Source organism: Quercus lobata, chromosome 4 (genome assembly GCF_001633185.2).
Source record: "Quercus lobata isolate SW786 chromosome 4, ValleyOak3.0 Primary Assembly, whole genome shotgun sequence".
NCBI lineage: Eukaryota > Viridiplantae > Streptophyta > Magnoliopsida > Fagales > Fagaceae > Quercus > Quercus lobata.
The window spans coordinates 84,454,512-84,473,733 of record NC_044907.1 but is presented as its reverse complement, the minus strand read 5'-3'; the positions used below and the strand labels follow the sequence as shown (position 1 = coordinate 84,473,733).

General features: G+C 32.8%; 3 protein-coding genes across 3 annotated transcripts; 1 reads left to right on the top strand and 2 right to left on the bottom strand.

The window, feature by feature from the left end:
• Positions 1 to 2,332: 2,332 nt before the first annotated feature.
• Positions 2,333 to 3,151, bottom strand: LOC115987873 (cysteine-rich repeat secretory protein 38-like). Its single transcript, XM_031111480.1, has one exon. It carries the CDS (start codon positions 3,149 to 3,151, stop codon positions 2,426 to 2,428), a length of 726 nt encoding a protein of 241 aa, XP_030967340.1. The 3' UTR covers positions 2,333 to 2,425.
• A 2,453-nt stretch (positions 3,152 to 5,604) lies between these two features.
• Positions 5,605 to 6,330, bottom strand: LOC115984236 (cysteine-rich repeat secretory protein 38-like). Its single transcript, XM_031107205.1, has one exon. It carries the CDS (start codon positions 6,328 to 6,330, stop codon positions 5,605 to 5,607), a length of 726 nt encoding a protein of 241 aa, XP_030963065.1.
• A 3,583-nt stretch (positions 6,331 to 9,913) lies between these two features.
• Positions 9,914 to 12,196, top strand: LOC115984238. The gene is made up of 2 exons (XM_031107207.1): positions 9,914 to 10,002; positions 11,732 to 12,196. The coding sequence occupies exons 1-2, from the start codon at positions 9,991 to 9,993 to the stop codon at positions 12,026 to 12,028; spliced, it is 309 nt and encodes a 102-aa protein (XP_030963067.1). The 5' UTR covers positions 9,914 to 9,990; the 3' UTR covers positions 12,029 to 12,196.
• Positions 12,197 to 19,222: the final 7,026 nt, after the last annotated feature.

Below are 19,222 nucleotides of genomic sequence, written 5' to 3'. Positions count from 1 at the left end.
GGGTGTGTAATATTATCTACAAGAACTCTATAAATAGACGAGACTTGTCAAGTTTTGGCCAAGTTTGGAGTTGGAAATGCTGACTTTATTCTTAGTGGCAACCTCATCTCAGTCCAAATCCTTTTGATTAATAAACCTCTCGTACAAAATCGCACTCAGACTTTGAACGTGCTGGAGCGTAGAGTCAATAATCTGGCACAAAATCTTTTGGTGGCGCTTTTATATTAATTAACTCATGGGAGTTCTAAGGAAACTAGAAACCAACTGAAATTCGTGTGGGATCAATGCAGGGGCGGCTGCACTTGTAATTCAGGGGTTCAAAAAAAACCCACTGACTTGAAAAAAAAAATATTTATATATATAAAAAATATTTTTTATTAATTTAATTGCCCTTAAAAATATTTTTGCACAACTTGACTTAAATCTTGCACACCCTGATTACAAATTAATGCCCAAATTCAAATAACATAGATCAACTCATACCAAAGCTAATTAACAACACAAATCAATCTCCCTTTCTCTCATCAATCTCATCTCATCTCTATTCTCTATTTGTCTTTCTATGTATCTCTGACTCTAAAAATAAAATGTAAGTGTCTGTGAGTTCTGAATATTTTTTTTATTATAGATTTATATTGTATGTATGAGAGAGAGAGAGAGAGAGAGAGAGAGAGAGTGTGTTTGATACTAATTGTGTGCATTATTTTTTTCTTTTTTGATATAATGTTATTTGTGTGAATTGTAAAGCATGTGAATGTGTACATGTTATAAATATAATATAACTTTATATAATTTAACAACCAAGAAATATAGAGGATTTGTTATATGTGTATATTGTTATCATGTTATAATAATTTTTTATTATAAAACTAGTGATTCGAAGAAAAAAATAGTAAAATTAGTGATTGTTAAATGTATTATTTATGTATGGATGTGTGTGGTTATGTGAGGCAATAATTAATATAATGTTAATAATTTATAGAAACAATAACAAATAAATAATGACAATTACATAAAACTGAAAATGTTATACAAACATAATAAAATAAGATGGTTACATCTACGTTAACAATAGATAATAAATTATTATGGGAAGATTTCAAAATATGAAAACTCGTGAAAAGATATTGTAAAATTTCATGTATTTATGTTTATTTTTTTTGTCAATAACACACTATATTCAAGTTCTCTTTTTATTAAAGTTTGTTTAATTTAAGTTTCTTAACAACCCCAAAAGAAATTTCCTGGAGCCGTTATTGGATCAATGGAATTAAAGAAATATGTTGAAAGATGTCACTTGCTCGTGGTTTTGCATGTGCTCAAAATTAATTTTGAAAACCATGAGCAGTGAATAACCTTATTGACTCCACTGCTCAGTGTTTTGAAAATTGGTTTGATAAAAAATATAAATTATTACCTAAAAAATGAAATTAGGCAAGAAAGTGTCAAATAGAAGTGGAATATGGATATGGGTGAAAACATGGACAGTCATGGTGCTACCTACAAACATTAAATCCAAATCTAAAAGACAACCAAATACAAAATTAGTTGCCATACAGGTTAATATCATGGTTTTTAGACTCGGACCGTTCATTGAACCATAAAAGAGAGAGATTCAAGGTTTTTAAGGTTTAACCGAGGTTGAACCGGAGTTGAACCGTAATAAAGTCATAGTTAATTTAATAATTATTTAAATATAAATAAATATATTAAATTTGTAAATATTAGCAAAATTTACTAAACATATCTTAAAAATTGAAACAAAATTTCAATGAAATTTTCATGATATTATAAGGTTAAAATAAAATAGTACATTATAAGGTTAATAAAAAATAGTACAACATAAATAACCATAAAAAGAAATTTTATAATAGTCTTTCAAGAGAAATCATTTTAATTAACTAAAAAAGACTTTAAAAATAAATTCATAAATTGCATAGGTATTATTCTTAAATAAAAAGTTAATTTAGCAATGAAAAAAAAAAATTAAATATGTTGAGAAAGATGACACAAAAGGTTAGAAACTATAAATCATGTAAATTTAATATAAATTTAATAATACTGTATATTAGTTCACAAAAAGGCCACTTGGTCAATCTTGTTGCTTACATGGTGAGAGGTCAGGTTTGGAGCCTGCCAAGCGCATTTGTCTTTAATTTTTTCAAATAAAATATGCTTTTAAAACAGTAAAAGTCTCCCCTTTTTTTATTTTTTAGTTATTAAAAAAATAACAATATTTAGCAAAACTTCTGCCCCATGCAAAATTTCAACATCTAAGTACTAAAAATCCAACCAAATGATTACAATTGGCCAAAATTATACATGTGACGAAGCAAAGATAAGTTGTCTCATTGGACAATTTTATTTATTTTTAAGCATATTACATTGCACAGTTTCGTACATAAACATAGGAAACCATAACATTCTAGGCATTAACAAAGGGGTAAAGTTCATATCTAACGTTACAACTGCCACCAACAACTCGCCCACCTCGTTTTCCATCGCAACAGTTGGGAAGTTCACTAATCGCAGTATCAAGACACTTCTTACAATCAAGACCTGAAAGGTCTCTGGTGCATTGAGCCAAACCATATAGTTTGCTTGATGAATCAAGCTTTAGGTCCCCGGTAGCATAGAATTTTGGATTGGCATAAGCTTTATTAGATAACCTGCTTAACAAATCCTTAACTTTTGGATTGAATGAAGTGGGATTTTCTACATCTTGGACGTTCCACAAGTAGAACTTGTTTTTGTTATCGATTTCTCCAAAGAAATGTATATTCGAGTACTTTAAAAGGCAGTTATCATACCAAATTATCGCTCCTTTTTTATAAGGACAACGATCACCAAGCTCTTTGCCCGCATCAATGACACAGGTCTTACAGTTTGTTTTTGAGACATCACCTCGGCATAGGGCTAAACCATTTACTTGAGCTCGGCCTTGCCCAGTCGAGCTGAGCCCAAACCCTTTTGAAGGAACTTTGGTGGACAAAAGTTTAAGCAAGCCATTCAAGTTTGTACCATAAGGGCTATTGGCAGTGAAGTTTTCCTGGCTAAAACAAAAATGGTATAATGGGTCAGCACAATTGACTGCATGGAGGAAGAGGCTGAATAGTAGAAAGCTGAAGGAAATATATTTTGAGCACAACATGATGAATGAAATTGAAGGTTGGTTTTGTGGGTGTGTAATATTATCTACAAGAACTCTATAAATAGACGAGACTTGTCAAGTTTTGGCCAAGTTTGGAGTTGGAAATGCTGACTTTATTCTTAGTGGCAACCTCATCTCAGTCCAAATCCTTTTGATTAATAAACCTCTCGTACAAAATCGCACTCAGACTTTGAACGTGCTGGAGCGTAGAGTCAATAATCTGGCACAAAATCTTTTGGTGGCGCTTTTATATTAATTAACTCATGGGAGTTCTAAGGAAACTAGAAACCAACTGAAATTCGTGTGGGATCAATGCAGGGGCGGCTGCACTTGTAATTCAGGGGTTCAAAAAAAACCCACTGACTTGAAAAAAAAAATATTTATATATATAAAAAATATTTTTTATTAATTTAATTGCCCTTAAAAATATTTTTGCACAACTTGACTTAAATCTTGCACACCCTGATTACAAATTAATGCCCAAATTCAAATAACATAGATCAACTCATACCAAAGCTAATTAACAACACAAATCAATCTCCCTTTCTCTCATCAATCTCATCTCATCTCTATTCTCTATTTGTCTTTCTATGTATCTCTGACTCTAAAAATAAAATGTAAGTGTCTGTGAGTTCTGAATATTTTTTTTATTATAGATTTATATTGTATGTATGAGAGAGAGAGAGAGAGAGAGAGAGAGAGAGTGTGTTTGATACTAATTGTGTGCATTATTTTTTTCTTTTTTGATATAATGTTATTTGTGTGAATTGTAAAGCATGTGAATGTGTACATGTTATAAATATAATATAACTTTATATAATTTAACAACCAAGAAATATAGAGGATTTGTTATATGTGTATATTGTTATCATGTTATAATAATTTTTTATTATAAAACTAGTGATTCGAAGAAAAAAATAGTAAAATTAGTGATTGTTAAATGTATTATTTATGTATGGATGTGTGTGGTTATGTGAGGCAATAATTAATATAATGTTAATAATTTATAGAAACAATAACAAATAAATAATGACAATTACATAAAACTGAAAATGTTATACAAACATAATAAAATAAGATGGTTACATCTACGTTAACAATAGATAATAAATTATTATGGGAAGATTTCAAAATATGAAAACTCGTGAAAAGATATTGTAAAATTTCATGTATTTATGTTTATTTTTTTTGTCAATAACACACTATATTCAAGTTCTCTTTTTATTAAAGTTTGTTTAATTTAAGTTTCTTAACAACCCCAAAAGAAATTTCCTGGAGCCGTTATTGGATCAATGGAATTAAAGAAATATGTTGAAAGATGTCACTTGCTCGTGGTTTTGCATGTGCTCAAAATTAATTTTGAAAACCATGAGCAGTGAATAACCTTATTGACTCCACTGCTCAGTGTTTTGAAAATTGGTTTGATAAAAAATATAAATTATTACCTAAAAAATGAAATTAGGCAAGAAAGTGTCAAATAGAAGTGGAATATGGATATGGGTGAAAACATGGACAGTCATGGTGCTACCTACAAACATTAAATCCAAATCTAAAAGACAACCAAATACAAAATTAGTTGCCATACAGGTTAATATCATGGTTTTTAGACTCGGACCGTTCATTGAACCATAAAAGAGAGAGATTCAAGGTTTTTAAGGTTTAACCGAGGTTGAACCGGAGTTGAACCGTAATAAAGTCATAGTTAATTTAATAATTATTTAAATATAAATAAATATATTAAATTTGTAAATATTAGCAAAATTTACTAAACATATCTTAAAAATTGAAACAAAATTTCAATGAAATTTTCATGATATTATAAGGTTAAAATAAAATAGTACATTATAAGGTTAATAAAAAATAGTACAACATAAATAACCATAAAAAGAAATTTTATAATAGTCTTTCAAGAGAAATCATTTTAATTAACTAAAAAAGACTTTAAAAATAAATTCATAAATTGCATAGGTATTATTCTTAAATAAAAAGTTAATTTAGCAATGAAAAAAAAAAATTAAATATGTTGAGAAAGATGACACAAAAGGTTAGAAACTATAAATCATGTAAATTTAATATAAATTTAATAATACTGTATATTAGTTCACAAAAAGGCCACTTGGTCAATCTTGTTGCTTACATGGTGAGAGGTCAGGTTTGGAGCCTGCCAAGCGCATTTGTCTTTAATTTTTTCAAATAAAATATGCTTTTAAAACAGTAAAAGTCTCCCCTTTTTTTATTTTTTAGTTATTAAAAAAATAACAATATTTAGCAAAACTTCTGCCCCATGCAAAATTTCAACATCTAAGTACTAAAAATCCAACCAAATGATTACAATTGGCCAAAATTATACATGTGACGAAGCAAAGATAAGTTGTCTCATTGGACAATTTTATTTATTTTTAAGCATATTACATTGCACAGTTTCGTACATAAACATAGGAAACCATAACATTCTAGGCATTAACAAAGGGGTAAAGTTCATATCTAACGTTACAACTGCCACCAACAACTCGCCCACCTCGTTTTCCATCGCAACAGTTGGGAAGTTCACTAATCGCAGTATCAAGACACTTCTTACAATCAAGACCTGAAAGGTCTCTGGTGCATTGAGCCAAACCATATAGTTTGCTTGATGAATCAAGCTTTAGGTCCCCGGTAGCATAGAATTTTGGATTGGCATAAGCTTTATTAGATAACCTGCTTAACAAATCCTTAACTTTTGGATTGAATGAAGTGGGATTTTCTACATCTTGGACGTTCCACAAGTAGAACTTGTTTTTGTTATCGATTTCTCCAAAGAAATGTATATTCGAGTACTTTAAAAGGCAGTTATCATACCAAATTATCGCTCCTTTTTTATAAGGACAACGATCACCAAGCTCTTTGCTTGCATCAATGACACAGGTCTTACAGTTTGTTTTTGAGACATCACCTCGGCATAGGGCTAAACCATTTGCTTGAGCTCGGCCTTGCCCAGTCGAGCTGAGCCCAAACCCTTTTGAAGGAACTTTGGTGGACAAAATTTTTAGCAAGCCATTCAAGTTTGTACCATAAGGGCTATTGGCAGTGAAGTTTTCCTGGCTAAAACAAAAATGGTATAATGGGTCAGCACAATTGACTGCATGGAGGAAGAGGCTGAATAATAGAAAGCTGAAGGAAATATATTTTGAGCACAACATGTTGAACGAAATTGAAGGTTGGTTTTGTGAGTGTGTAATATTATCTACAAGAACTCTATAAATAGACGAGACTTTTCAAGTTTTGGCCAAGTTTGGAGTAGAAAATGCTGACTTTATTCTTAGTGGCAACCTCATCTCAGTCCAAATCCTTTTGATTAATAAACCTCTCGTACAAAATCGCACTCAGACTTTGAACGTGCTGGAGAGCGGAGCCAATAATATCGTATAAAATCTTTTTGTGGCGCTTTTATATTAATTAACTCATGAAAGTTCTAAGGAAACTAGAAACAAGCCATTCAAATTCGTGAGGGATCAATGCAAGGGCGGCTGCACTTGTAATTCAGGGGGTTCAAATGAACCCCCTGACTTGGGAAAAAATATATGTATATATATATATATATATAATATTTTTTTATTAATTTAATTACCCATAAATTAATGGGATTAAAGTTTGAAAGATGTCACTTGCTCATGATTCTGCACGTGCTCAAAATTAATTTTGAAAACCATGAGCAGTGGATAACGTTATTGACTCCACTGCTCAGTGTTTTGAAAATTGGTTTGTTGAAAAATATAAATTATTACCTAAAATTTGAAATTAGACAAGAAATAGAAGTGGAATATGGATAAGGGTGAAAACATGGACAGTCATGGTGCTATTTGATAAAAATAATGAAATGAAATATATATATATCTGAGCTTTAGCCGAAGGAATTATGGGATGAATTGGGCCTGGTCTTCCTTCTAGCCCGTCTACCCGTAAACATTAAATCCAAATCGACAAGACAACCAAATGCAAGTTAGTTACCATATAGGTTAATATATCTGTCTACATGAAGAAATATGCTTTTAAGTGAGTAAATTGAGCACGAGGTTGTACACCCTCACTCTCATAGCCTTGCATTTCAACCGAAAGGTCTACAGAACTATGAGGTTTAGAACTCCAATAAATCTTATCAAAAAAAAAAAAAAAAAAAAACTCCAATAAAAAAGTACCTTTGCTTGAACCAATCTTAGTACCCGTTTGTTTCAGCGTTTATAACCCAAAAGCTGCGTTTTCAAAAAAGTCAGCTCCAAATTAGTGTTTGGTAAGTATAAAACGTAACTTTTTGGAAAAAATTGCGTTTTATATTTGTGAAGGAATGCGTGTTTGAGTTATGGAGGTATATCGGTCCATTTTGTTAAAAGTTGGTGCGCGTTTAATGTATCTGTCGGGGGTTGAGTTGGCAATTACGTAATTGCCCTTCAATAAAGGGCAAGGTGTCTTCAGTCTTCAGGTACTCATTCCTCTCATCTCATCTCTCTGCTCTGCGCAAGCCAGCTCCACGCCTCTCATCTCTTCTCTCAGCTCTGCCTCTCCGTGCTGCTACAAGCCTCTCCTTGCGCGTAAGTCTCTCTTTTCTTTTGTCACCTGTTGAAAATCTTCTTCCTCTTCTTCTTCTTTCTTCGTCTTCTTCAACGAGCCTTCCTCTGTAATTTTTTTTTTAATAATTTTATTTGTCTAATCTGATCTGAGAAATACATTTTGAAGGTAGAGTTTTGATTAACAAAACACCGATTTGCTACCAAAAACCACCAGGTACCAACATTGATCTAAATTTTTTTTTTTACCTATCAAATTTTTTTTTTTTTTTTTTTTTTTTTCAGATCTTGCATGCTTTGTTCTTGCTAAAGATCTATTTGTTCTCTTGCCGGGTACTGAAAAAAATTTTGTTCTGTACATGCTTCATAATTTCTTTTTTATTTTGTGGATGCTCTGTCTTAAGTTATGCGATATCTAATTTGGGTATTTTAGCATGATTTGGGTATTTTAGAAATATAAAGAATGAGAAAGAAAGAAGAATTTTCAGAAGAAATATAAATATTTTTCGTGCTAGTTGTCACAAAAGAATAGAAGAATTTTTCTAGTTGACTTTAACTTGATTATGGCAGAGCTTGTTTAGGTCATACATAACGTTTTCATTCTCATTTCCCACTCATCAATTATGCTCTTTTGTTGTTGTTTCAACAGAAAATGTTTTCCAACAAATCGGCCTATTTTGTTTTGGGTGTTTGGTTGTGACCTTGAAAATAGGCATAATTTATTTGTCGTGGTTCGTTGAGTATGTGACATTCTGGAATATTGGGCTTGTTTTCTGTTGAATTACGTTTTCCAGTGTACCAAACACCAAAAAAAATACCATGTGATTGTAATGCAGCCCAAATATAGTCACCAGTGATTGAATAGTTTACATATGATATAATTTTGTTCTACACAGATGAAATTTAATTACTGAGATTAAGAAATGAGAAGTGTGTGTGGTGCTAATGAGAAGTGCGTGTGTTGCTGCATGGTGAGGTGCTGTAGGGTGTGCATGGGCTGCTGATGTGGGGTGCGTCTGCTGCTGATGGGGCATGCATGTGCAACTACACACGCATGCCCTATTAGTAGCAGACGCACCCCACATCAGCAGCCCACGCACACCCCATCATCACCCTACACATCAGCACCCCACACAAGTTTTTGTGTTTTAATGTTGATTATTAGTTATTTAATTATCTGGGTTTTTAAGGTTGTGGTTGAAAGTCTTTTGCTTGATATGAATTTTCAAGTTTTAGTTATGTTATGGGGTTATATTTATTTTTATGTTTTCTAGTACTGATTGGTAGCTTGAGTTTTTTGGGTTGGTTTTTGTTGATTATTAGTTATGTGACTTTTTGGGTTTTGAATGCTTTGGTGTAAGAATTTATTGCGTAGTTTAAGAATTGAGGTTTAAGCTATACAATGGTTTTTTTTTTTTTTTTTTTTTTTTTTTTTTGGTATTGAATGGTAGATTTTTTTGCAAATTTTATTGTTTATGTGATTTCTTTGGTCTTTAGTAATGAGGAGTGGAAGTGTTTTACTTCATTTAGAATTGGAATTTAATGTAAAGTTGAATCTAGTTGACTCGTAAATTGTTATTTTGGTATTTTTATGATTTGTTCTCAAGGTTAATAACCTTGGATACTGCAGTTGATTTGGATTACGGTTAATAACCTTGTATGACCATTTATAAAACCATTATAAGACCATCTATGCTTTATGGGATTGAATGTTGAGTTATTAAGAGTAGTCTATTGCAATGAACTTGATTGCTTTTGAGGCCAGTGTCCTCAATTATGGCAGCAATTTTCTGGCTGTGTCTACTGACTAGTGAATGTACAAACGGTGCTCTTGTGAGTTGTGACATGATGAGATTCCTCTCTAGCCCTTTCTATTTTAATGCTCAGACTAGGCTGTAATTTTTTTTTTTTTTTTTTTTGTGGATTTATTAGATCATGTTTGTAACTAGTTCACTAGATTGGAATATTATAAATTCTATTTTTTGCATTTCTTATGGTTGCTTAACTCTATAGATGGGTAAAAACACCACTTCCAACTCCGAGGCAAACAAGTTGTATGGAAGAGATTGAAGTTGGGAATAAAGGAATCTTTGCTGCCTTAAGTGCCAAAGGTTGGAGCAATTTGGTAATCAAATTTTGTGATGAGACCGGTCTAAACTATGATAAGGAACAATCAAAATGTAGGTGGGATGTATTAAAAGTAGATTGGAGAGTGGGGAAAAATTGAAGGATCTTGACACAAATTTAGGTTGGGATGCAGTGAAGGGAACAATTGATGCTAGTGATGATTGGTGGGACATGAAGTTGAAGGTGAGTTGAGTATTTTATTAATATGTAGCTAGTTTGAAATAGTTATGTATATTATTGTAATATGAGTGAAATGACAATTACATTTTGTAGGAAGTACCCAAAGCTTCAAAATTTCAACATAAAGGTCTACAGAATCTACAACAACTTGATAAAATGTTTAGGGATGTTGCAGCAACTTGAGCAGAACTCATGTAGTACAATTTTTTTATATTTTTATGTAGTACAGTTTAAACTTGGATTATTGGTATGTATTTTATTATCTTTTTACATTTTTATGTAGTACAATTCAAACTTGGATTATTGGTGTATATTTTATCATCTTTTTACATTTTCATTTTGTGCTTCATGATGATGAAAATTATTTAGATTTAATTAATATTGATAAGAAGTCATTAATGGTAATAACAAATAATTATGACACTAAAAAAGAAAAATTGCCCAAACATTATTAAAATAATACCAATAATATATTATTATTATTTTTTAGTAAGTATATAAAGTAGTTGATTTAAGTATGAAATAAACTCCTTATATATACATTGTCATTTTTGGTAATTTATCCCTCAAACTCTAACTTTTATAAGTGTTAGCCAAACACTTAGCTTTTTCAAAAAGAACTTCTTAACAGTTTTGACCAAACACTTAGCTTTTTGAAACTTCACTTTTTCATTATGCACTTTTTGAAACTCCACTTTTTCATTATGCACTTTTACAAAAAGCTGAACTAAACTCATCCTTAATATGAAGATTTAGGTAAGGAAGGCTTTAAGGCAGAGAAGAAAACTTCTTAATGATGCATGTGGTTACCATGTCCACAGAAAGGTGGCCCTGATACTATATTAGAAATATTGGATGAATAACATTGTATTTCTCAAGTAATGAAATAAATAGTAGTACCTTTATATAGGAGGCAGTAATGTGTAATTCAAATATGTGAGATATATAATTATGTGTGATGTGCAAGACAATGTAAAGTGGACCTAAAACCCACTGCCTATTATGCTATGTGCCATGGTCGTTTGGAAATAGGAGAAAAAAGAGAAATAAAAGTAGCAACAAAACAAATCCTAGGCTTCACCACCTAGAACTTGCTTGCAAACCCACATCATCACATAAGTGTTAGGATATGTGCCCTTTAAATCCTATTGTATGATACTATATATGACATTATGTACGACATTATGTTGTGATTAATAAAGTTGTTTTATTATTATATAAAATAATGGTAATATGAATATTTGGACATTATCATATAGTCCATGAGATGCATAGTATGTGATTTATGTGATTTCGTCACTAAAAATATAAATCACAAATTTTTTGTAAACTCAGAATTTTAATTTGAAGTCGGTGATAAAATTGGGTATTTCATTTGCGAAGACTATAACATACCAACTAAGATGATTTGTCTTGATCATGGAAGTGGAGGCTTTTAGTTGATATGTTGATATGTTTTAAGTGTTAAGACATATTAAACTGGACTGCTGTGAGATTTATTATTCTACTAATGACCATAAAAAGAATAATAAATCTCACGACTTCTATTTACATTAACTTTGAATCTTGAGAGAATAATGAACTTGATTATGAAGTATAGGTTGCATATTTTCATCACCGCAAGTTCATTTTGTCCTTTGATGTCAATGATGAGAAATTCTCGGAGATAATACTACTGCTGAATTACTTAGATGGTTTGTCTCTAATTTTTGAACAACTTGTGGTATTCAAGGGATTGCTGGCTCTGATTGCTTTTGGCAAAGCTGAAGATGAAATTGGGTTGATCAAGGAGTGCCACATATGGGTGATGAGGGATTATGGTGTTGTGGAGTCTTGTAGTCAAATAGTTGTTGGACCATTCCAGGATGTTGGGAAATTCTTTGGCTGCACGGGCAGCGGTGAACTTGTCTTTTCATGTGACCTTAAGATTCTAAATAAGAACAATCTTGGAATTGAAGATCTCGAACCAAAGTTTTATACAGCTGATCTCATGGATCTCATGGAGAGCTTAGTTTTGCTCAAAGAGTAAACTGCGAGGTGTTCATCTTTTGAAATTATTATTGACAGGTCAGTTGTTGTATCAAGTGAAGCTGTTGGGAAGTTTATGTGTCCATGGTATTGCTGTGTTTTCTTTTCTTTTGTTTTAGACATGAAAGTGTTGCTTTTATGTAGAAGGACAAAATCAGTTTAGAGGTTATGACTGTTATTTATCAACTCAATTTTGTGACTAAAAATTGTGCTCATTCTACACATGGCAATGTCATAGTAAAGACAAGTCTAGCCAACATATACTTCATTGATCATAACATAATGATTAGTGGGTTTAGAATCAAGTTAGCCATTGAAATTTTATCCCTAGGAAACAGAAGAAAGTTTTTGAGATCCATGCTTGTTAATCTTAAAAAAGAAATTAAAGTTGGCGTTCCTAATGTTAAGAAGTCAGCTCTAACTAATTCAATCCATTAAATTGTATCATCTTCTTTCCTGGTAAGATTTTATTATGGATTTTTAGATTATAGTTAGATGTTGTTGTCTTGAATTGGACCTGTTGAAAGTTTTTAAATTTTTAGTCCTTTTGGTCTTGAAGGCTATTGAATTGTAACACCATTATTGCCTGTTATTACACAAAGTATTGCTGGATACAAGGTCAAGTGATTTATTAAATATGATGCACTTTTGACTGTGTTTTCTTGTGTATATGCCTAGATTGTTGTTAGAATTTCTACAAATAAAGTGAACTTGAAATTTAAACTCGCCCAGATACTTCTTGTGTTTCTACTGCTAATAATACCAAAGAGTCATGATTAATTCAAAAATATCATCAAAGGAAATCAGCGTTAAGAAAGTGGTTGCTGAACCTGACATTACGTCCTTTACCCAAACACCAAATAAAGTATATACCCTAAGAAAGGTCCAAAAGGTATCTCTATTAGCGAGTAAATGTAATGTTCTACCCTCAGAAAGTATCATATGCAGAAACTACCCTTAAAAAGATCCTGCCACAGGAACTTTGCTTGCCTCAGAGATTTTCATCAGTTGAGCTCTTCTGATGAAAAATCAGGTAAAAGGGACTTCTTTAGAACTCAAGTCTGGCTTTGGAGGAAAATTGCATGTTTCACACACAGAATACTACTATTAATTCCAAAAGTTTAAAAACAATATGGCTCCTGCCATGTCAGAAAATAATGCATTGGCTTTTGCCTTTGATGACAAAGATACTTGAACAAAGTTTCTTTCTAAACTAGTTTGGAGAAAAACCCTACAAACTCATCATATATATCTATATTGAGTGTGAATTTTGAAAATCTAATCATTAGATTGCATATTCTTATTACATCCTTAATGCTTACAAAATTTTAAGAAAATCAATTATCAATTGCTATGTCATCAAATAAATGTTATAATTTCAAGTTTTTGTAATCTAAAGTTGTATATAAAAAATAAGTTAATTGATCAAATAGTAAATAATATCTGATTTGAACTAAATTTGATATGCATGTTAAGAACATAAGGAACATGAAATTTAACGGTTAAATTTTCAAAATTCACACTTAAAAAGGAAATATATGAAAAGTTTGAAGTGTTTCTCTCCAAACTAGTTTGGAGAGAAACTTTGTTCAGGATACTTCAGATGTTTTTCAATTATCTGGTTCACATTTAGAAAAATCTCCAGTTCATTTTGACAACAAGCTGGTTGGGAATCAGAATCAAGTGGATTCAAAATCAGATACCAGCTTCTGTGAAAATATGGGAGTGTCAAAGGAGTTTTAACTAGTTTAGACATTAAAATTCACAGGAATGTGGAGCTTTATAATGAGCTAAATGGCATTGTTGACCTTGTTGGATGCTATGTCCACCCCATGCCTGTTTCTTCAGTATTGTTGAGCACCAAGGAGAATGAAATCTACATTGTGTTTTATGTGGCCTTCTAGCGGATAGAAAGAATAGGATGCCCTTCTTTTGTTGGTCACACATCCATAACATTGCTGATTCTTAGAGATTATTTTGGTAGAGAAGTAAGTTCTTATATGCATAGTTTCCAGGAATTACTATTAAGTTTTGATAAATTCCTTTGGCTGGTCACCTATTACCTTTCCTGCTCATTGTTGACTTTGCACGTTTGTGTTACTCTGCTAATTGAACCAGAAAGATCTGGTTTGTGATTTACTCTAGATGGCCAGCTTCTTGTTTTACTTGACAGGTTGTATTACTGTGGATTTTAATAATACAGAATAAACACATGAAACAAAGTGGCAATTTCCCATATTTATTCTCAGGGAAGGGAGAATCCAATGCTTGCGTTCAATATGTAAATTAGATTGCTTCAATGACAATGGAGTAAAGATTGTGAGTAAAATTTGGTTATGTTTCAATTGTTCTAAAATTGACCATAGTTGAGAATTTGCAGTGTATATTGGTTTGTGAACCTACCATCCTGTCATTGTTAGAGAGAGTAGCAGACGGCCTTTGTTTGTCATGAATTCCGCATGGAGGTGAATTCATGGTATGCAGATGCGAGGAAGTTATTTCTGAATTGTATCATATTATTTGACCTTAGTTAAATTTGCCGCTCAATTATCAAAATTTTCCTGTATTTTGTTAGGGTTTGGTTTTTTTTTAAAAAAAAAAAAAAAAAATTTATCTATCTTTATGCTTCTATCTGTTTTTAAGCTGTCAAGTGTCTGTATATCAGAGTAATGGCAAGAAGAAGGATCATCTAGCTAAAGAGGCAGACAGCAAGTTAAACTGCAGAATAAAAGAAGAAGAAATACTGCAAGTAAAAGAAGCTGATAAACTACCTGTAGTTTTGTATATGTCTTAATAAACGACTTGTAGTTTAGTGTAGTCATAAATAGTTTGTTAGTTGTACATGTTTGACACGTGAGAGAGTTAGTTAGAGTGATTAGTTAGTTTGTTAACTCCGTTTATTCTGTTTCTTAGTCTCAGCTGTGTATATAAAGCTGGTGTAATTGTTTGTTAATTAATTAAGTTCATTTTTACCAAAAACAATCTCTGATACTGGAGGTTTATATGAATAGGGGATTAGGTCTCTGGTTTAATTATCAAAAGTTTGTAATAACTAATTGAGTTGCATAAGCCTTATGGGTAAAAAATTCATATCTTGGACATCAGGTTGAATCGTTAAGCGCTTGGCTCCAGGTGTATAGCTAACTCTTGCATATAATTTCTCTTTAGTTTCTTGTGAGATTTCTTTATAATTTATATAGCAAATGTGAGTGTGCACATTCATAACTGAAAAATAGGTCAAATTTGGATAAACCCCAAGTATGAATGTTCAATGGTTGCCAAGGTGGTTTGTCTTGAATAAACAACTATACACAAAAATTCCAAAGATAATCAAACAACCTAGAGTTCTACAACAATCATGTATACCGTGAGGGAAGGGTGTGGTTGTGGGTATGCACCATTTCCAACTAGTTAAGCTTTTGAAGTGTTACCCAATCCGTTCGGATTCCATTCCACATTTTAAGCTGCCATAGTTCAAGATTCTTTGGACCTACATTTCTTTTGATGATCGAATTGATAGACAAGAAGAAATGAGATTGTCATTAATTAATCATTATGTTTCTTAAAAGATCTTATATATGAAATAAAATAACTAGTAGTACCCTTACAAAAGAATAAAAACTAGAACACATGCTTGCCAATTATTCAAAGGATCCAATGATCCATCAGAGTTGCCCGTCTGGCAGAAACATCAATGCAGGAAAACGAAACAGAGGGTAAGATAAGATAACAATAAGAACACAGATATGTAATCACATTGTTATTTACAAACTAAACCATTTTATTCTAATCCTTTGCGTAGCAAGGAAATGATTTGGTATTGACAGTGAGACAGTCTAAAAACACTGACATGGATAAGCAACACATGAAAGGGAATAAAAAAAACTATCTTCAAGGTGAGCGAAATAGCATTTTGAGATGCTATATACTACACCCTTGTCATCGAAGCCATTCAGTTTCTTGAAAGAACTTAAATAATAATAATAATAACTAGAACACAGTTGCTGATTATTCAAAAGAGCCAACCAGCAATCCAAGTTGCCAGTTTGACAGAAACATTAATTGGAAAGATGGAAGGAGCATAAGACAAGAAAAAGAAGGAACCCAGATATGGAATGGAATGACTTTGCTAGTTACAGAGCCTACCATTTTATTCTAGTTATCTGCTTGAGAAGCATTTGATTTAGCACACTATGAAACACCCTTGAACCAAGGGACACACATTAGTAAGTAACACATGAAGAGAAAAGAAGTGACCTCGAGGTGAGCAAAATTGAATTAGAAGACGTCATCTACCAAAGACTTGTCTGGTTTTTATTCAACGCCACTTTCAAACTATCTTGGCGATTGAAAACCTGTTACATTGTGCGGTGTCAAACTCGGTTTGTTTAAAAAGAAATCACAAAATTAAGGAATAAAGAATGGAAAGAAAGACAACCTCAAAGTCCCGTGGGTAAACCATTGGTTCTGGCTCTCCATTAACAATTATGGCAGGAGATTCAGCAAGATTGTTCCAAATTTTCCCTTTGGTTTCCTTAATCGTTTTTGTGAACATATTTGGCATTTTTGTTAACTTCCATTGATGGAGAGTCTTCAATTGCTTTAAACTACCGGGGATCTTCAAACTCCGGCAAGTGTCAATCTCAAACCCCACAAGCTTTTGCATTGCTTGTTCATGCACATAAAAATCTTCCAGTTCACCCAGTTTCTCGAATTTCAAGACTAGAAGCAGGGGAAAGCCTCTCCTATCGCATTCCATGGTTTTCCCTGTATAAGAATTTAGTAACCAGAGATATCTAAGGTTGCGAAGCTTCTGTAACACATGCATTGGATCTTCTGAAAGACAAGACCTCACCAACTTAAGGTAAGTTAGGCTTTGTGAGAGTCCATAATTAGTATTTATGATGAAAAATGGATTATCAATTCTTCCATGCAAACATAGTCGGGATAGATTTTCAAGGCCTGACAAACGTTTCAACCTTAGATCCCTAGGCGCTTCAAAATCATTAGTTGTGTCCAATTGCAAAGATTGAAGGTGTCTTAGTTTCATGACATGCTGTGTCATCTTCACTTGCTGTGACGGATTCAACCGGAGTACCAGTCACAATTCTCTGAGGTTGATCAACATGTCCAGGCTATCCTTTAGAGGACTGTTCTCATTGACAAAGGCCCCCTTCAGCGTTTGGAGATTCTTCAGGGAATCGCCACTAATAAATTGATCCACAATGTTCATTTCACTTATGTATAGGTGCTTAAGATTTTGCAGTTTTTGTACTGGTCTAGGTCGATTCAATACACCGGTATGCTTTAGATCAAGAGTTTGGAGGTTCAGTAGGTTATCAATTGATGATGGGATGGTCTCTAGGTAACTCCGCCATAAGTCCAGATACATCAGATGAATTAACTCTCCAATGTTGTTGGGCAATTGAACTTTGTATATACGTTCAAGATTTAGAATCCGTAACCTTAAAAAGGTGTCCACTAGCAATGCCTTTGTGAAAAAATTTCCCTACAACTTCTCCGGTTTGATCTCCCAGTCTAGTGTCAAAAAAAAAAGAATGGACGGGATATCTATATCTTCGCATTTTTGTGCTGTTTCCATGACTGATCATCCAAAACTTGTGACTTCTCAGCCTTTAGGAACTCATCACCATAGTTGTTAATGGACAAGCGCCGACTTTTCCCATGAAAACTTGAGCCCTCTTTCTCTAGAACTTGACAGAAATTGAACTCCGTAGTTATTGAAAGGATAACCTCACGCATCAGATCATGGTTATGGCAATGTTTAGCTTTCCCATCAATGCTAACAATTGAAACTTGAACCAAACTTCTACAGATGTGCTCAGATAAGTATTTATCCACAACCTCCTCCAATGTCTTGCCTTTCTCTTCCATCACGGTAAAGTTGTGATTTTCAATCATGTTGTGTTGGCTTTAATTTCATGCCAAATTTGATTGTAATTTTTTCAATCATCTTCCCTGTATGTATGTGGGTTTATTTGTAAGGAATGAGTGTGAAAGATCAGTGAAGAATCAAGTTTCAAAAGTTGAATCAATGGATTTCACGACTGGCTCGCGAGTAGCTCACGAGAAGCAACTCGCGAAAAGGCCACATATGAAGCATATGACTAGAAGACAAAGAGTCGTGCTAAGCTGTCATTTTTGTGACTATATCGCGGGAAGGGCCAACCCGCGAAGGACTCGCGAAAGTCTTTGTTTGGAAAAAAGTTGTGTTTTGCTTTACCTTTCTTTTACCCATACTATATATAGCCTCATTACTTATAAATTGTAAGGAGTGCTTTCAGAGAGAAAACCCTAGAAAATACACTTGAAAGTTAGAGATTATTATACCCACAATTATTTATACATTTCCATGTGGTTTTCCTCTACTCCTACCTCTCCATCTCTAGATCTTTGAGAGATTGCTAGCCCAAATACTTAACATACCCATTCTAAGTGTAAAGTGAGATTTTGGTACTATTGGAAAGCATTAGAAGGAGCCATTCATTGGTAGATGCAATTGAGCTAAATTGCGGGATCCGGAAAGCTAGAGAAGACTAGGCTCCAAGAAGTCAGTTGATAGCAGGAACTTAGAGGGCTCAAGTACATGGGGTAGACTAGGTTTGGAGAGTTTTTTGTTATTCGTATACTCCAACTTTATTCTCTAGTGGATCAATTTCGACTTGAAGGGTCACGAAGAGGTTTTTCGCCGAGTTCTTCGGTTTTCTCTTTGATAACACGTCTCGTTGTTATCTTGTGTTTGTATCTCTCCTCCCTATTCCTTAAGCTTTCTTTTTATTGTTGATAATGGACGAATATGACTTAAGATAGTGTTATTGGTTCATTACACTTATTTACTCTTGTTCTGCACTTATTCTAAATTAGAGTAAAAACAATTTAGCCCTAATTTTTATTTAGGGGTCTAAATAAACTCTTGTATTTTAGCACAAGTTTGAGCTTTCAATTACAAACTCTCAGCTATCCACTGTTTTGTCAATCTTGAACATTTTATGGAATAGTCCTCAAAGATACATGTCAATGTATAAGAAACAGGATTTGAGGCAGTGAGGCATATCGTGATAGCTGAAGGACAAAATTTTTTTAATGCTTGTGGGATGTGGATTGCTTTCTAGCTCAGAACTATGATTATCATGAAAGCATTTCCAATCAGAGACAATCATTTCTTTGGTTGACA